We start from the raw sequence: 16,011 nt of genomic DNA, 5'->3' as shown, positions 1-16,011 counted from the left end.
CCCCCCCCCCCCCCCACCCCTCTGCTTCCCCAGTGTTAATTTGCTTTCTCTGTATTATTTGCAGATTAGAGGAGGCAGAACCAGGTGTCTTGGCACAGGGGGACCACTCGGCCGCAGCCTCTCCATGCCGCCCTCCACCCAGGGGTTTTTGGTTGGGTTTTTTTTCCTGGCTATTTTTAGCCCCTCGTCGGCAGCCTCAAGGGGATGAAACACCAAGGGGTAAGGTAAAGCAGAGGCACCCTGTGGCAGGATGCTCACAGCCCCACGGGGATGCTCCCACGCAGGCAAGGCAGCACCTGGACGTGGACCCCCCCACACCCAGCATCCCACACAGGTGGGGGTCTGCACCTTCCTGGTAAGCTCTCTTCTCCCTCCTGAACCCCCCCCCCAAATCCAAGACCGCAACCTCCGTCATGACACGCAAGCCAGGGAGAGCGAGAGGATGGGATTTTCCCTTGGATTCAGAAGGGAGCAAACAGGAAAAAACACCCCACGTTAATTAAAAACTTCAAAGCCAGACACTTCTAATTTGGTTAAACGCAGCAATCCTGCTCGGCGGCGATGCTGTCACAGAGGTGACTGCATGGGGCTCGGGCTGGGAAGTGGCCAGGGTGTCGCCTCATGAGATGTCACCCACCACCAGCACCACCACAGCCCCCTGTGGCCTCCATCCCAGCTGAGCACTGGAGGATGGGGGTGCCACGGTGCCAGGCATTTGGGGACTGACCCCTCCCCGGATTTTGGAGCTGTTGGAAGAGTGACCTCGTGGGGAGGCTGTGCCTCAGTTTCCCCATGGCACAGGGCTGCCAAACCTGCTCTTTGGGAAGGTGTTTTCAAGGTGCTTGGGCTGGATGCTGATCCCCGTCTGCTGGCATTATACCACTGCCCCACAGAAAATGGGGCAGGGCTGGAGGTCCTATGGGACGAGGGGGTGCCTCACTCAGCAGAGTCCAGCAAAACAGCAGCCTCCGTCCTGGGGTGAGGAGGAGTCCCTGGCTGGCACTGTTGGTCCTGTCCCCTCCAGCCACCACTCGGAAAAGAGGAAAGGGATGTCTCCCTTGCTTGATTCTCAATCTTTTCCCCAAAAGGAACCCAAATCCTCTCATTTTCTCCAGAAACCTACACAACAGGACAGCGATTCTCCTGCCCCCAGTGCTCTGCTGCCTTTCCCTGCCTCCTGCCCCCACTTCTGGTTGGGTGGTGGTTTTTTTTGGTGGTGTGATTTTGTGGTGGTTTTTTTTTTTTTTTTTTTTTTTTTTTTCAGAATTCTGTGCTGCATGGTGAGTAAAGGCATCCTGCTGTCTGAGGGCTAACGGCTTGCTGGAGAGATAATAAAGCAAAGGGGAGTAAATTAAAGTGGCTATAAATAGCACCAGGAGAGGAAAAGGAGATGAAGTCATCTTCCTTCAGCTGAGCTGGTATTTGCATCACTTCTTCCCTTTGCCTTCCCCTGCCCCCTCACCCTGCTCGGGAAACGGCCCCCCTTCAGGCTCTGGGATCCTGCTGTGGGCTCCGTGTGCCCCCCCTGGTCCCCATGGGGCTGGGGAATGTCCCCATGCCCCTGGGGTGGGCTGGGGCTGGTTGCCCAGCACTGGGGGCTTGCAGGAGGGCATGGTGAAATGGCCTGGATGTGGCCACCCAGACCCAGGCTCCCATCCCAGCTTTGCCACTGACCCATAGCATTGCCCTATGCAAACCAGTGCCTCCAGCATGACCCCACTGCTGCATCCCCCAGTCTCTGGAGAGAGCTTTCAGGAGCCATCACAGACCCATCCCATGCCATTCCCCTTCACAGCCCATCTATGGGCAGCTGCAGAGACCCCTCCCAGGAGCTGTGCCTGTGGGAAGGGATGTTGCAAAGTCAACAACAGCGAGTGCACCCAAGGAAGCCCCTCCAGGAACCAGATTTCATAATTTACTTTTTAATTCTTGATGATTTTCACATCCAAGCCTCCACCATCAGCCCTAGGACAGATGGGAGAGGAGGGACCCCAAAACCCTGCAGGAGCCTGCCCAGGGTCAGCAGCCAACTTGAGACCACCCAAAACATGACCCTCGCTGCCAAGGTGGCCACTCTCCCTGCAGCTCCCTAGAAAAGTCCCCAAACCTCCCCAGCTGCCCCCAAAATCCCCCACCCGTCCACTCACACGAGGTATATTTACTCCTGAGTCAGAATGAGCTCACACCGCGGTTTCCTCCGTGTCAGCGACCGACTCCTATTCCTGTGCTATGCGCACACACCCGCCGTGTTATTGCAGGGTATTTATAGCTATTTTACACCTATAATTATAAAACCACAACTCCGCACACGCGCAAAAATAATCACGGTGCCGGGACACGGGGGCAGCGGGGCCGGGGCGACGGGAGCGGGGCTGGGGCACGGACCCCACCGCTAATAATAATTCTTTGCGCTTTATATATAGCCCCTTTCATCTGCAGCTCTCAAAAAAACCGCTTTGCAGGCATTTAATTAAGCTTCCCAACATCCTAATGTGATGACAGCCAAGTAATAATATCCTCACTTTTAGGTACAAAGAGAGGGGAGGTGGCAAGACTCGTTCGAAGTCCCGCAGCGAGGCAGCCTGGGGGTTGGTGAGCCCAGGTGCCCCATGCCCTGTCCCCACACTTGTGGGGTGCCCACCTTGGGACGTACCCATAGAGGAAGTTTTGACCCAGAAAGGGGATGAGGACCCCGGAGTCCTGCCCGACCCCTCCACTAAGTTTGAGGTGGAGGCGACCAGTGACAGAGCAGGGTCTGAGGATGGCAATGGGGACACTGGGGATGGCCGGGCTGCAGCTGCCCAACATCTGGATCAGCGGGTGGAAGAGCCATACAGATCTCGACAAACTCGTGGGTGAGAGCTTGGGGGAGAGCAATAAATAAGATGACAGGTCTGAAAGGGCTGATTTACGAGGAATATTAAGAGTTGTAATCCTGCCTGGCCCAGCCACCCCCCAGGGAGGCAGGGTGATGACAAGGACCCAGATACATCACAAGGAGACAGGATTCACTGGGGCCAACGCCAGCACATATCCAAGCAAAGAGGGCTGGAAGCAGTTGTGCCTCCTGGGGGCCTGGGCAGCTCAGTGCGGGGACACAGATGGATCTCGGCGGGTGCCTGGAGATGGGATCCCACAGGGATGGACTTCTGTGGTCCTCAAGGTCTGCAGTTTGTGCTCCAGTGAGCACCCACCCTTCCTCCCTCTCATGTTCCTCCCTGCCTGGATGGACCACTTGCCTCCCATCCTTGGAGTGCTGCAGAGGGCACAAGGGGCATGCTCTTTGGTTTTGGACACTGATGAGACATGAGATGCCACCAAGCAAGAGGGACACAGCAGGAGAAGGTGGCTAGCAGAGGGCTGGGACTCCAACTACCAGAGCAGAAGTAAAGAACAAGGGAATGCTGGAGGCAAATGCTGGTGTTGGTAATAAAAGGGGCAGAACTTCAGTCCTGGGGGGTGAAGGCTGGGTGGCATTATTAACATCTGCAGAAAAACAGGCTCCCAGCTCCTTTCCCACACACGGTGAGGTGGGGGACAAATGCCCATCCTCATCCCCACCCTGGGGATGTCCCACGGGGGAAGCAGCAGCGTGTTGATGGACGCAGCGCGACTCGGCACGCATGAAAACTAAATGCAAGTCAAAACTCATAAACCCGGGTTTGATCCTGCAGCAAGCACCATCCTGCCATTTTAGGGTTGTGTTGATATTCTTTTCCTCCCAGACTGCAGCCAGGTCCCAGTTTACCAAAAAAAGCTGTGCAGCCGCCGCAAACCAAGAGCACCCACTTCTACTGAGCCCCCAAAATAGGGGAGCTGGACCCACTCACACCACACCAGGACCAAAGAGCAGCGACGCAGACATTAAGCAATAAAACAGCCGCAAACCTCCCGAGGGGCTGCAAAGAAATGCCCCAAAACCAGTATCTCCGAGGAGAAAGGAGGGGGGAAAATGGGAACAATGTGCCTGGCCAGGGGACCAGACCAGGGACAAGGACACCTTCCTGTCACTGCACCAGCCACCAAAAAAACCTTCCCGAAATTCACTCCTCCTGCCCCCCCTCCATCGCCAGCTGGGCATCTCTTACCAGGGGCTGGTGGCACCTCTGCTGCCTCGCCGACCACGATGAGGGACTCGAGGATCCTTGCGCGGAGCTCGGGGCTCGCCTCGGTGCTGTGGGGTGAAAAGGGGGTGGTCCACAAGTGTGCCAGCAGCTCATAGCCCCCCCCGGAGACCCTCATGGCCCTGGGACAGGAGCCAGCCACCCCGATGGTTCTCTCGTAGGACTGGGGTGTTGCCATGTATCCCAGTTCCATCTGAGACACCACGCATGGTCATCATGGTAACGGGTGTGATGTCAGAGCATCATGGTTGGGATGGGAGCTCACAGCTCTGGCCTCCCCCTTCAGAAAACCCCCGGGGCTGAGCTGCTGGTGGGCTGTCATCCAGCAAAACCAGCTTGGTTGGGGGACAACATGCCCCTGGTGGGTGACAGGCACCCTCCTCTTGCCCACCCCATCCTGTGCGTGGCAGGGGCACCTCACCTGGCTGCCGCGGGGCGGAGAAGCAGCTCCCCGAAGAGCTCGCCGAGGAGCCGGGGCGAGAGGCGGCTCCTGCGGGTGGCCTGGCAGAGGTGGCAGAAGTGGCGGGTGAGCTGGCGCAGGAGCAGGGCCTGGGGCTGCGGGAGGGCCGGGGGGGCCAGCAGGGCTCTGGCTCGTTGGCCGCACTCCTCCAGGCCTGGGGTCTCTGCAGGAAACAGGAGAAGAAAGGTGAGTTTGGGAGGTCGTGGCATCTCCTTGTCCCTCATGGGAGCCCAGCACCCGCCAGCACATGTGGTATGAGTTGTGGCAGGTCTCTACTCCCCACCAAACCCCTAAAAAACCTGACCTCAGCCTCACCCCCCAAAACCATGACTAGTTCTTTGCAGCCCATCCCTTCCCACAGACAGGCTGTGGGACGTGTGGGTACCCCAGGGAGCACAGGGCACACAGAGCTGATGCCCTGGGGGTCTCAGCCACCTCTCAATGGAGGCTGCCAGCCCCGTTTACCCACTCACACCACCCCAGATGAGGTTGTAGGGTGACTTTAGCACATTCCACCACTCAGCACAGCCAGGGAGAGAGCATCAGAGGCTGAGCTCCTCACCTGGCAGGGGCTCCACCTAAACACCCCCCGTTACTCCTCCAATGCAGGAGAATTGCCAGCCCCCTGCCCTGGTGCACAGCAAAGCCGTGGAGAAGGCAGAGCAAAGGAGAGGTGGGGAAATAGGCACCAGCTGGAAGATCTGCCGAGTTTAAAGGCTCAGCCCTCCCTTGCAGAAAAAAACAAACTGGGAGGGAAAAGGATTTTTAGGAGAAAAAAAGCTGCACCTGGGCTGAGAGCTACAGACAAGGCTGTGGTGAGGCTCTTGTAGATCTCCCAGCATGGTCTCTCTCGTCCCCTGAAATGCAGCAGCAGGGAGGTTGATGTGGGGACAACTACTTCTAGCTATACCCGAATTGCCCATGTGAATAAAAGCAGGTACCTTAACAGTGTTGTACATCGTGAAGGTGCTGCCACAACCCCTGTCACGGGTGCCCCGAGCAGCCTACAGCCCCATGGTGTTCCCACCAGTGTCCCCCCATGCCCCTAGTGCCCTCTGGCAGCCTTGGCTGGGGCTCCCCAGTCTTGTGAGCTGTGAGCTCAGCGGCCTGGGACTGTGGTCCTGTCCCAGGCACAGGAAACAGCCCCTCTCCAGCCGTCCTCCATCCCCGCCTTGGCCTGGCCCTTTCATCTGCCGGGGGGGACAGGGAGGTCCCTGGGATTGTGTTGCTCTCAGCCAGCCTCAAAGCCTGGCTCAGGGCTGACTCAGCTCCCTGCCGCTCTCTGCACCAGGGCTGAGGCTTGGCTGGTGCCCAGCTGCCTCCCAGCATCCATTCTCGGGGCCGGATACACCAGAGCTGGAGGGGTGGGGGGTCCAGGATCCCCTCTGAAGCAAAGTCCACAACCCGTCTGGGGTGGTGATGGGGTGTTTGTGTGCCCCTGTATCCAACAAGCTGTTCCCATGGGAGGTTTGGCTTTGCTCCAGGCCTCCCTGACCCCCCGTTTGTACCTTTTTTGCACCCAAAATGCAACATCCCCTGTAGGGGATGCTACAGGGGAAAGGTCCAAAGCCAAAGGGGGAACTTGGGGATGGTTTTGACCTTCTTTTGCAGGTGGTCAGCTTGCCACTTTTCTAGCCCGCAGCCTCGAGCGTGACCGAAGGAGCCTGCTTGCAGGGCAGGCTGCCAAATACCAGCACCGTCTTCTGAAAGACTTCTGGGGTTTTTTCGGTTTTTGTTTTTTTTTTTTTTTTTTTTTTAAGCCCCGGAGAAATCCCCATGGGTGTTGCCTCCATTCCTGCCCCCTCCTTCTCCTCCTGCACCCTTTGTGCCAGGAGCAGAGCCCGCTCTGGGGCAGGCTGTGGGGAAAGGCGCTTCCCTTTGAAGTCGCTTAACGAGGCAACCCAGCTAATTGCTTCCTAATTGCGTTTTTATCCTTGGAAGGGAGGCAGCCTTTGATTTTTCCTCTCTCCGACGGGTGAGGGGAAGGCAGCGTCTCGGTGCCACTGGCCCCAGGGGTATCTCTCCTGTCTCCGTGCCTCTGTGCAGGGCAGGGAGGACAGGGTGTGAGTTATCCCCCATCTTCTCTGTGTGTCCCTCCTGCCTTGCCAGAGGCCATGAAGAGCCCGTTGCTTTTTCTCACCAAGGCATGGTAGGAAAAGGCCACGCTGGTCTGGCCACAGGTGATCTTTTAGTGCCTCTTAAGGCAGCCAAGAGCATGATCTGCCCAAGCACTAATCTGGCTTAAGGCTGGGAAGTGATGCACAGGGATGGAGGACACCGCAGCGACCGGTGGTGAGACAAGAGCTGCTGCAAAAGAGGAAATCCTGGTTTCAAAGGCAGCAAGGGGTTCAGGTCCTGCCTAACACGGTGGGCAAGGGCTTTGTGTGTGCCCGGTGATGCCTGCGGGGTCTTGGGCTGGCAGGGGCTGAGCAGCTCTGCTCTGCTGAGCAACTAATTTGAAATGGGTTTTGGTCCAGGCTGTCTGTTGGGATGGACCGTGGACTCTGCTGACCCGGGTATGAGCCCTGCCCTGTTTATCTGAAAAAAAATAATCAAATAAAACTGAAACCTTGATGCTCTCATACATTTGCACAAAGGCACTTCCTAATGGCACTAAGCTGAAAAAGCGGAGAATTTTCTATGCCCATATAAAGCCAAGAGTTAACGAGATTACAGTAAAAAATTCCCAGGCAACAGAGCCAAAATATTATAATAATGCTTTCTTCTGGGGCCAGCATCACCCAGCCTTGGCAGCCGCCCGTCCCAGCAGGCAGCACCTCCTCCTCCGGGCACTGCAGCAGGAAAGGACCATGGTGGGGGGGTGAGAGGGGGACAAAGCTGCCCTCTTGGTCTCTCCTTGCTTTCCGGGAGCATCTCCCAAAAGGTGCTGGGCTGCTCTGGCACAGGAGATGTTCCCAGTGGTCCTTCTCGGGATCTGCTCTTAGTGCAGCATCGGGAAGGGGGTGGGATCAGCTGGAGATGCTGGGGGGCCTTTCATGGGCTTCCCAAAGCTTCTCCAGCCCCACAAAGGTCCTGGGCATGGGGGGAGCCCGGCTATGCTTACCTTGAGCCATGTGAACCAATTCGCTGTAGAGAGCTGGAGGGATCAAGGGTGATGGGAGCTCCTGGAGGTACCACTTCAGGGCCTCTGCTAGCGTCTGGGCATCATACAGGTCCATGTCCACAGCTGAGGAATCTGCAAGGAGAGACCCAGCAGGAACCCTTAGCCCCCTGGTGCTGCCCCCTCTGGGCTTCCCAAAGCTTCTCCAGCCCCACAAAGGTCCTGGGCATGGGGGGAGCCCGGCTATGCTTACCTTGAGCCATGTGAACCAATTCGCTGTAGAGAGCTGGAGGGATCAGGGGTGATGGGAGCTCCTGGAGGTACCACTTCAGGGCCTCTGCTAGCGTCTGGGCATCATACAGGTCCATGTCCACAGCTGAGGAATCTACAAGGAGAGACCCAGCAGGAATCCTTAGCCCCCTGGTGCTGCCCCCTCCGGTGCAGAGCTTGGAGCTCTTGGACCCTTTCAGGCTTTCCTCTTGCCAATTTCTTTGCCCGTACCCCCATCTCCCAGGTGTGGCAGTGCATGATTTCACTGCCAAGAACAAACCCCCAGCAAATATTTCTGTCCCAGTTTCCACTGACCCTGAATTCCACGTGCCCACGGAGAGCACGAGGCAGCATCTCTGCCTTGTGTACACTCATCCAAGGGGTCTCGCTGTCCCACTGGGGTCCCACTGCAGGACAGCACCCACGGGACAGGCTGAGCAGCTTGGGCCATCAAGGTCCAGGCACCATGTGGCAATCCTAGCCCTGGAGGAACTGCTTGGAAAAATGCATCCGTGGAACGGGGTTATGGTCCCCAGGCAACGCACATTGCTGAAAGCCCACGTCACCCCCCAGCGAGCCTGAAATACTGCAAATGTGCCCCAAAAAGCATCTTCCCTGAGGAAGGCAGTGAAGGATGCTCCAAGGATGGGACAAAGTGCCTGGAGGAGGCTGAGCCCACCCAGCCTGGGCTTTGTGCTCTGAGAAAATGTCCCACGGTCCAGCAGGAGCCCAAGGGTGGGTCACGTCCGTCCAAGCCCAGCAGCTGGGCCAGCACAGGGACATTGCTTCACCGGGGTCCAGGGCGAAGAGCCCTTTTAGCATCCTTTGGTATTGCCTCATGCGTTTTTCTTGGAGGTCTCTCAGCCCAGCCGGGCCGGGAGGTGGCTGCCCCAGAGGGCAACGGTCCCTTTTGCAAAGATCTAGAGGTTTCAAAATCTGCCTTTGATTCGAACTGGAGCCAAATGCAATGTTTTGAAATTCTCCTCATAGGAGAAATCTTGGGGGGGGGAAGATAATAAAAAAGCCCAAGATATTTGTGATTGTTTGAAATGGTTTGTTTGTAGAAACTGAATTTCTCACGTCTTCTAAATGAGAATATTGAAAAAAGACCAAATTTTACACTTCCTTAAAGACGATGTGTCAGGCCCTAAATGGCCCAGTGCGTTGTGACTGAGAAGATGGTGGAGTTCCTCTGCTTTGAGCCCCTTTCCCGTCCTCTCTCTGGGTCTTTATGCCCAAATGTAGCTTTACCAAAATCAAAGCCATTTTGGGAGATGCTCCATCGCCCAGCACTGCATTTTCCAGTAGAAAATGCCCCGAACCTCCAACCATTTCAGCTGACTGTGTGGCCATGCTCCCTTCTGGGGTGATAAGCCCAAAAACCCAGATAGAAGCTGTTTCCCAGGACAAGGCTTCAGAGGTGCCCGGCCAATGGGGCTGGGATGGCGAGCAGCTCCCTAGCTCCTAGCAGAGGCTGGTTTTGGGTACCTTGACCTTGATCTCATCTCCTTGGAGTGTTCCCACCATGGGCCAGGCAGCCTGGGAGCCTGCCCGCCTCCCCCTCCCCTTGCTTGGGAACAAGAAGCCGTAGCAGGTCCCTTATGGACAGTGCCTGGCACTTGGCTTGGAGACCAGAGAGAAAACAGATTGACCAATGCCCAGCAAAGCCTTTAACCCAGCCATTGGAGACGCTACCTCATTTTCAGGAGCAAGCACCCGGCTGGCTGGGAACTGTGCCCAGGGGCAGCACGGGGACGGCTGGGAGAGATGCCACCATGCTGGGACAGGCAGCCGTCCAGCGTGGCCAAACGCAACCCAGGACAAAGGCGGGTGCTGCATTTCTGGCACCCCCCAACATCACAGCATCACCCCATGGACCACTCTGCCCTCGGCATCCTCAAGGTGGGCAGAGCTGGCCTGCTGCACCCCAGCCCTGCTCTGGTCCATGCTGATGTTCCTGTCTCCCAGTCACACTTGTGGACCTTCTTGGCTGGCCAGAAGAATTATTTCCACTGGGGTTTGGTGGGGGACGACAGCCAGTCCCCCAGTTTTGCTAGCAAAAATGGAGAAGTGAGATGACAGGTTGGCTCCAGCCGGGCAGGGGAAGGAGAGTTGGGTCAGAGATCCTGTGAAATGCTCCAACCCCTGTTTTGGGCTGAAACCCCTCAGTGTGTGGCTAAAACCTAAGGATTCTGCTGGGAGAGATCTTGGGGTCTCATCGCACTGCAGAGAGCTGCTCCCATCAGCGGGATGCACTGGGCAAACCCCAAACTCCTCCTCACTCTGGGGGATCCCGGTTGCTCCCCCCTGCCCACCGCGGAGGCTTCTTCAGGGACCTGTCACTTGCCTTCAGGACGCTGGCGCGGATTGGGGAGAGCAGCCACAAGCTGTTTCTGTGCAGGGAAGGGGCCGCTGCCGGGCTCCGGCCCCAGGCGATCAGCCCCCGGGCTCCACCGAGGCCTAATTAGCTCATTTGCATCGTTAGGCATGGGCTTGGGGGGGTGTTCAAAGGGAAGGCTCAGCCGGTTTCAAAGCAGAACTCAAAAAACATCTTTGCACCCTGAGAGAGGCGTGATGGGGAGATGGGGGTGGGATTTACACCCTGCTAACAGGGACTGACTGCTCATGGCACCGTTCTCCTTGGCACGATGGCTAGAAATAGCCATTCACCCGTTGCCTCTGTTCTCCTGGAGATGCAGGGGCATCCTCCTGCCCCAGCTCCCCTCCATCCCATGGAGCTGGGCTCCCCGCTGGGCTGAGAGCGTAACTGGGGGTGCTCCAAGCTGCTCCCCAGCACTGGCTGTACCCCAGCGGCTCGGGGATGCTCAGCTGGGGAAGGGTTAACCCTGGAGCCTTCCCAGCCAATTACCAACGGCCTGACCCCACGGATGCTGCTCTCTCCTTATCAGAGGGAGATGATAACCAGCTATAAGAAGTTAATGATGCTGCAGGATGAGTCACAGCTCTCCCGCTGCTCTCCAGATGTTCCCGTCCCTTCCCCAGGGGAATGACAGAGGGATTCCATCCGTCTGACACAAATAGAAGGAAAATACCCCAAAACCCCAACCTCAACCCAATACCAGCCCCCTCCAGCACACAACCTGCTTGCAGACCTGCCAGCCGAGCAAGCAAGCGGCCAGGGACCAGCAGAGAGCATCCCTTGCCTTTTGGGGTCTGAAAAGCAGGAATAAATTTGGGGCTGGGGAAAGGGTGTGTGGGATGACCACTGGCCCAGAGGGAAAAGCAATGGGTGCTCCCAGCCTCCTCCCACCGGGATGCTGGACCTGCATCCCAGCAGAGCAGAGGGGTACCGGGGCTTTGGGCTGAGTCAGGCTGAGCAGGAAATATCGGGACATCTCCTGCAGCTGCAGCCAGCCCGGGGAGGTGTGAGTAAGCCTGGAGTTTCGGTAAACGTGGAGGATGTTTAGCCAAGAGGTGACAGGGAGGAGGTGTGTGTGTGGGGGTTATTTTGAAGGAGAGGCTTGAATGGGTCCCAGTAACCGGCTGTCCCCTGCACATGGACATGGGTGACAGCTGTGCCCCATGTCCCTGGTCGCAGCGTGGGTGATAGGGTGCAGCAGGGAGTCCTACAGGCTCAGCTGGACCTTGGCTGCCAAGTACTTCCGCAGCGTGATGCCCTTGGGTGCACGGTCCCTGTGGTCCCCAAACCACCCGTACCTGCGGCTGACTTAAATACTGACTTGGGATTTTCCCTTCCAGACCTTTCAGGTTTAAGCATCAGCTGGTGCTGCAGGGACATCCTTGTCACCCAGTCCTGGGGGCTATACCTTCCCATCCACACAGACGCTGCCTGCACAAGGACCTGTACACCCCGGGGAACCAGCCAGGAGTTTGAGGCTCCTGCTCATCCCACAGTGGGGAACTGTGGACCAAATCAGGGAATATTTCCCCAGCTTCAATTCAGCATCGTTGTAACATCTCTCAGCCAGCCTGCTCGTACCTGGTGCTGTGGATTCGGCAGCTTCCAGGACATCCCCTGCCCGTGCATGGGAGCTCCTGGCAGCCCCAAACACCCTCCCAGCTGGGTTTCACCTTGACGTACCCTCAGCTTGCACTCAGACAGGGCAGGGGTGCTGGGACCCACTTTTGAGGGCACCCAGTGAAGCTGCCTTCCCCCGCCTCGGCTTCCCGAGTTCATTTCCCTTCCTCAGTTTCCCCAGCAGCTACGGGAGGGGATGGCAAAAGCTCCCCTCTCAATTGTCCCCGATGGGTCTGGCAGGGAGGTCTGCACCACTGCTGTTTATTTACCCTTCCTCCGTCACCACCAAATATAAAAGATGAGCTCATGCCTCTTGCCAGGCTGACGATGCGGGGTTTATTTCCACTGCAGGTATAAATAAAAAGCAGCGCGGCAGGCACCGGGGCGCCTCGTGTTTGGGAGTAAAGAAGTCCTGGTGAGGTTAATAGTTGGCCAGGAGAAACCAGAGCCCTCCAACCCCCTCCGGCATCCCAGGGATGAGGATGGGGATGCGCTCCCTCCCTGGGCATCCCTGCTGTGATGATGATGGGGGGGAGCAGCATGAGGGCTCCCCACCCTCCCTTCACTCCAGCCTGGTCCTTTCTGCCCAGCAGCAGCTCCGGTGAAGCCCACCATCGCCCGCTAATCCCCACCGAGGCCTGACCTAATTCCCGGGCACGTGAGCGAGTCTCCAGGCAGACAGCTCTGTGTTGGGGCCGAGATCAAAGCGGGCAGGATGGCAGCGCGAGGCACGGCACGCCTGGAGACACCAGCTCCAATCCGCCTCGCGCTGCCGCCGGATTCGCCCCGGCTGCCCGGGATACAGGCAGCTCCTGCCTGGCCCTGCCAACAGCAGAGCTTCTTCCCAGCACCACCTGGGGAAGGCTTGTGGTGTTTGCCTCTCCTGATGGACCCCTAAGTTCAGACTGGGGTGTGTGGTATCCAAAATGTGGGAGGTTTCGGGGCTTTGGAGGGGTTCAGCCCCATCCGAGCCATACGGGACACCCAGGTTGCCACAGGGTGGAGGTGCCTGCGAGGTCTCCCTTACTCTGTCCCCCACAGGGAGGACGGCTGAGGATGCAGATCAGCCTTACCCAGTGGTGGCAAAGCACTGCCTGGCCACTACACGCAGGACTTTGCAGCCGTCCCCATGCCAAGTCTCCCCCAGCTTGTGTCCCTTGGCTCCGAAGGGCTCTGGCACTCGCCAGCCGGAGAAAGTCCCAAGTTTCCAGGTTCAGTGGCAGAGGAGAAGGCTGCCCGGCACACGTCAGGGGAAAAGGGGTGCAGGCAGGACTCTAAGCAAGCATGTGGTGAGAAGACATCACCCCCGGGCACTGGAGGGGGTGATGTCTTTCACGGGCATCACAGGCAGTGGGGACTTTGCAAGTGATTTGCCCCATCCCCTGTCCCCAAAACAGCCCCTAAGCTACACGCAGAGGACAGCAGGAACACTGGGGGCTGGAAATCCTCGGGGTCAGCGTGTGGCCCCTGGCATGATGGGCATGGAGATGCCCCCAGGCCGTGAAGCAGCCCCACATCCAGCAGCCGGGCACTGCAGGGAGCACTGGGGGTGGCTGGGGTGAGTGCTGCACCCTGCCATCGCCGTTTAAAGCTCTGCTGTCGTCTTTTTTTCCTGCCCATAACTTTCCCTGCAGCTGCAGTGGGGCTCCCGGCTGGCTCGCTGCCTGCAGCCCTTCGGCGAGTCCCCCTGGTCCCCCGTGGGGCTGTAGCTTTTCATTAAGTCCCTTTTTGGTGCTGCCATGTGACTCCGACTCCCGTGTTCCGCGGCGTCGCGTGGCCCTGCTCGCCTCTTGGGGCATGAGGGTCTGAATTAGACACCGAGTATCCTAAAACCTTTAATTCTCCTCTGGAGCCAGCATAACCCTGCTGTGAGCCCAACCACCCTTAGGTCTGTGCTCTACCCACCGACCCCAGTGTCACCTCAGCTGGGTGGCAGTGGGTGCTCAGTTCACTCCCTCCCTTTATTGATGAGCTCTGTTTTTGCTGTCTATTTTTTTTTTTTCCTCCCCTATAAATATTATTTCTCACATCATCCAGCATAGAAATACCAAATGTGGTCCAGAGGTTCTAGCCTGGTTCTAGCCTGGTCCACAGGTTCAGATGCCACCACCATCCTGCAGGATGCCACCAACGCTGGGGCAGGGATAGCCCCAGCCTGGGCTGTATAGCCACGTGGAGCCATGCTGCATCAAAGCTCACCGTGCCCAATGCTGCCATGGTCCCATGAGGGTGGGAAACCTGGGAATGCTTCATCCCAAAGCCTGGGTGATGTTCAGATTAGAGGCTGCCCCATCAGGCTAGATCCCCCATAGATGCAGGTTCTGAAAGGACCAGGGATGGGGAAAGGGTTCAACCTGCACAACTCAGTCGGGCTCCTGCGCTGCCTGACCCCAGGGACACGATGCCCGTGGACTCTCTGGAACAGCCAGGGCTGCTCTGACCTACATGGTTCCTTGTCCTTGGAGAAACCTCCTCCTTCTCCCCACTGAAAGTTCAGATGCTCTTTCAGTGTAGAAAACACCCTGTTTTCCAACACGCAGACTTTTCCAGCCCCCGATTCTTTTTCCTTGCCCTCTCTAGCAGTTTTTCTGCCATCACTGCCAAACACCAGCATGATTTGGGTATTCACAGAGAAGCTGAAACCCCCGGTGGGAACTTGGGTTTTCCCCTGGCTGAGATGCGGTTCGGTTCCAGCCACTGCCAGCCCCGGCTCTGATTTCTCCCCATTCTCCAAGATGGAGCTTAACTTTTGCAGGCAGGCTGCTGGCAGAGGTGGAGTGTTGGGGGGATGGACCATCAGGAGTGTGGGAAGAAGAGGAACATGACCCTTGCCTCTGCCTTCTTGCTCATGGGGCATGCAAACTCCCAATTTTGCAGGGGTGTTTTACCCCACCAAATACAACGTATGGGAGCCAAAACAGAGATGCTCTCCTGCCCTCCCCAGCCCAGCTTGGGCTCCAACAGGGCCCTGGGGAAGGACCACTGGGTCTCCAATCTGCAGGAAGCTGCAGGGAGAGCAGGCTGCCAAGCCTGGGCTCTGTTGGAATGCCTGGCCCTGGCAGGAACACCATCCCCATCCTGTTTGCAGAGCATCTCTGTGGCAGGGCTGAGCATCAGCCCCTCCAGCTGAGAGCTAGCAAACACCTGATATGTCCTACCTGCCCCCCGCCAGCGCTGGCTTTGCCCAGCCTTGGTGTTGCCAAGTGCACGGGGCAGGCCCCTGAGTTGCCAAATAAAAGCGCTTGTTTAGATCCTACAGGAGATGGGGGGCTTGGGAGCACCAAGTCACTCAGGGCTGTTGGGAATTTTTCAGGGCTTTCAAATGGTTTGTAAACCATGATGGCACTTCCCTGCCCGCTGCTGGGTCCTGCAGTGGGAGATGAAGACCCAGATGGAGGCAGAAGCTGCTCAGAGCTCCAGCCTGGGCTCCGGAAAAGCCGGTGGACTTTGCCCCTGGGCTGGGGGAGCCTCAGCAGGATTTTGGTGGCGCCCAGGAGCCCTGTGTCTGCTGGGGATGCTGCACCGGCTGCGCAGGGAGGATGGAGCACCCGTAACTCCTGTGTGCTCGGAAAGCAAAGCATCCTTCTCATGATGCTGTCACTGCTCCTGCCTGCCCAGCCTGGGCATCGATGCCCAGGGCAGCCGGGGCTGTGGGCATTGATCTCCAGATGCCTTCACATCCTCCAGAGATCAGCTGGGAAACCTGGGCTGGGGGACAAGGCTGTCCGAAGGGACACCCCACCGCTCCTGCCTTCCCCAGACTGCAGCGGGGGCTCCCACAAGGGATGGGGAGCAGGTTGGTGGGGTGCCCCGTGCCCCCCCCCCCCCTCCTTCCATCATCCCCGGGGGATCAAAGCCCTCCTCGGGCAGCGAGGATCCAAAAAAAGCCCCCGGGGACCCCTAGCATCTCCTCTCCTGCATCCCTTCCTTCTCCGCAGCCCCGGTTCCCCCCCGCCCAGCGGGGCCTCGGCTCCCGGTGCGCGGGGGAAGCGATGAGGTCATGTTGCTTAATATAGCGATTTCATCACAGCCCTTCTCCCCAGCAACACGGCCCGGCTGCCGCCGACGGCTCCCGGCGCTGGCAGAGCCGCCGGTA

The 16,011-nt window shown here is 57.9% G+C and overlaps 2 protein-coding genes across 2 annotated transcripts in view; both read right to left on the bottom strand.

The window, feature by feature from the left end:
- PIK3R3 (phosphoinositide-3-kinase regulatory subunit 3) overlaps positions 1–7,781 on the bottom strand; it is a 67,520-nt gene extending 59,739 nt beyond the window's left edge. The window contains exons 1-3 of the mRNA XM_014939345.1: positions 7,649–7,781; positions 4,546–4,747; positions 4,089–4,174 (exon numbers count right to left, since the gene is read on the bottom strand). Coding sequence (XP_014794831.1) covers positions 4,089–4,174; positions 4,546–4,747; positions 7,649–7,763 — 403 coding nt within the window. The 5' untranslated portion in view covers positions 7,764–7,781. The remainder of the gene's footprint in view (positions 1–4,088; positions 4,175–4,545; positions 4,748–7,648) is intronic.
- A 26-nt stretch (positions 7,782–7,807) lies between these two features.
- Positions 7,808–16,011, bottom strand: part of LOC106886214 (phosphatidylinositol 3-kinase regulatory subunit alpha-like) — a 9,375-nt gene continuing 1,171 nt past the window's right edge. Inside the window, exons 4-5 of the mRNA XM_014938945.1 lie at positions 7,899–8,030; positions 7,808–7,845 (exon numbers count right to left, since the gene is read on the bottom strand). Of these exons, the coding sequence (XP_014794431.1) occupies positions 7,808–7,845; positions 7,899–8,030 (170 nt within the window). The remainder of the gene's footprint in view (positions 7,846–7,898; positions 8,031–16,011) is intronic.

Source organism: Calidris pugnax, unplaced genomic scaffold (assembly GCF_001431845.1).
Source record: "Calidris pugnax isolate Ruff unplaced genomic scaffold, ASM143184v1 scaffold18, whole genome shotgun sequence".
Lineage (NCBI taxonomy): Eukaryota > Metazoa > Chordata > Aves > Charadriiformes > Scolopacidae > Calidris > Calidris pugnax.
Note: the sequence above shows the minus strand (reverse complement) of the source record. Positions and strands in the feature narration are given on the sequence as shown.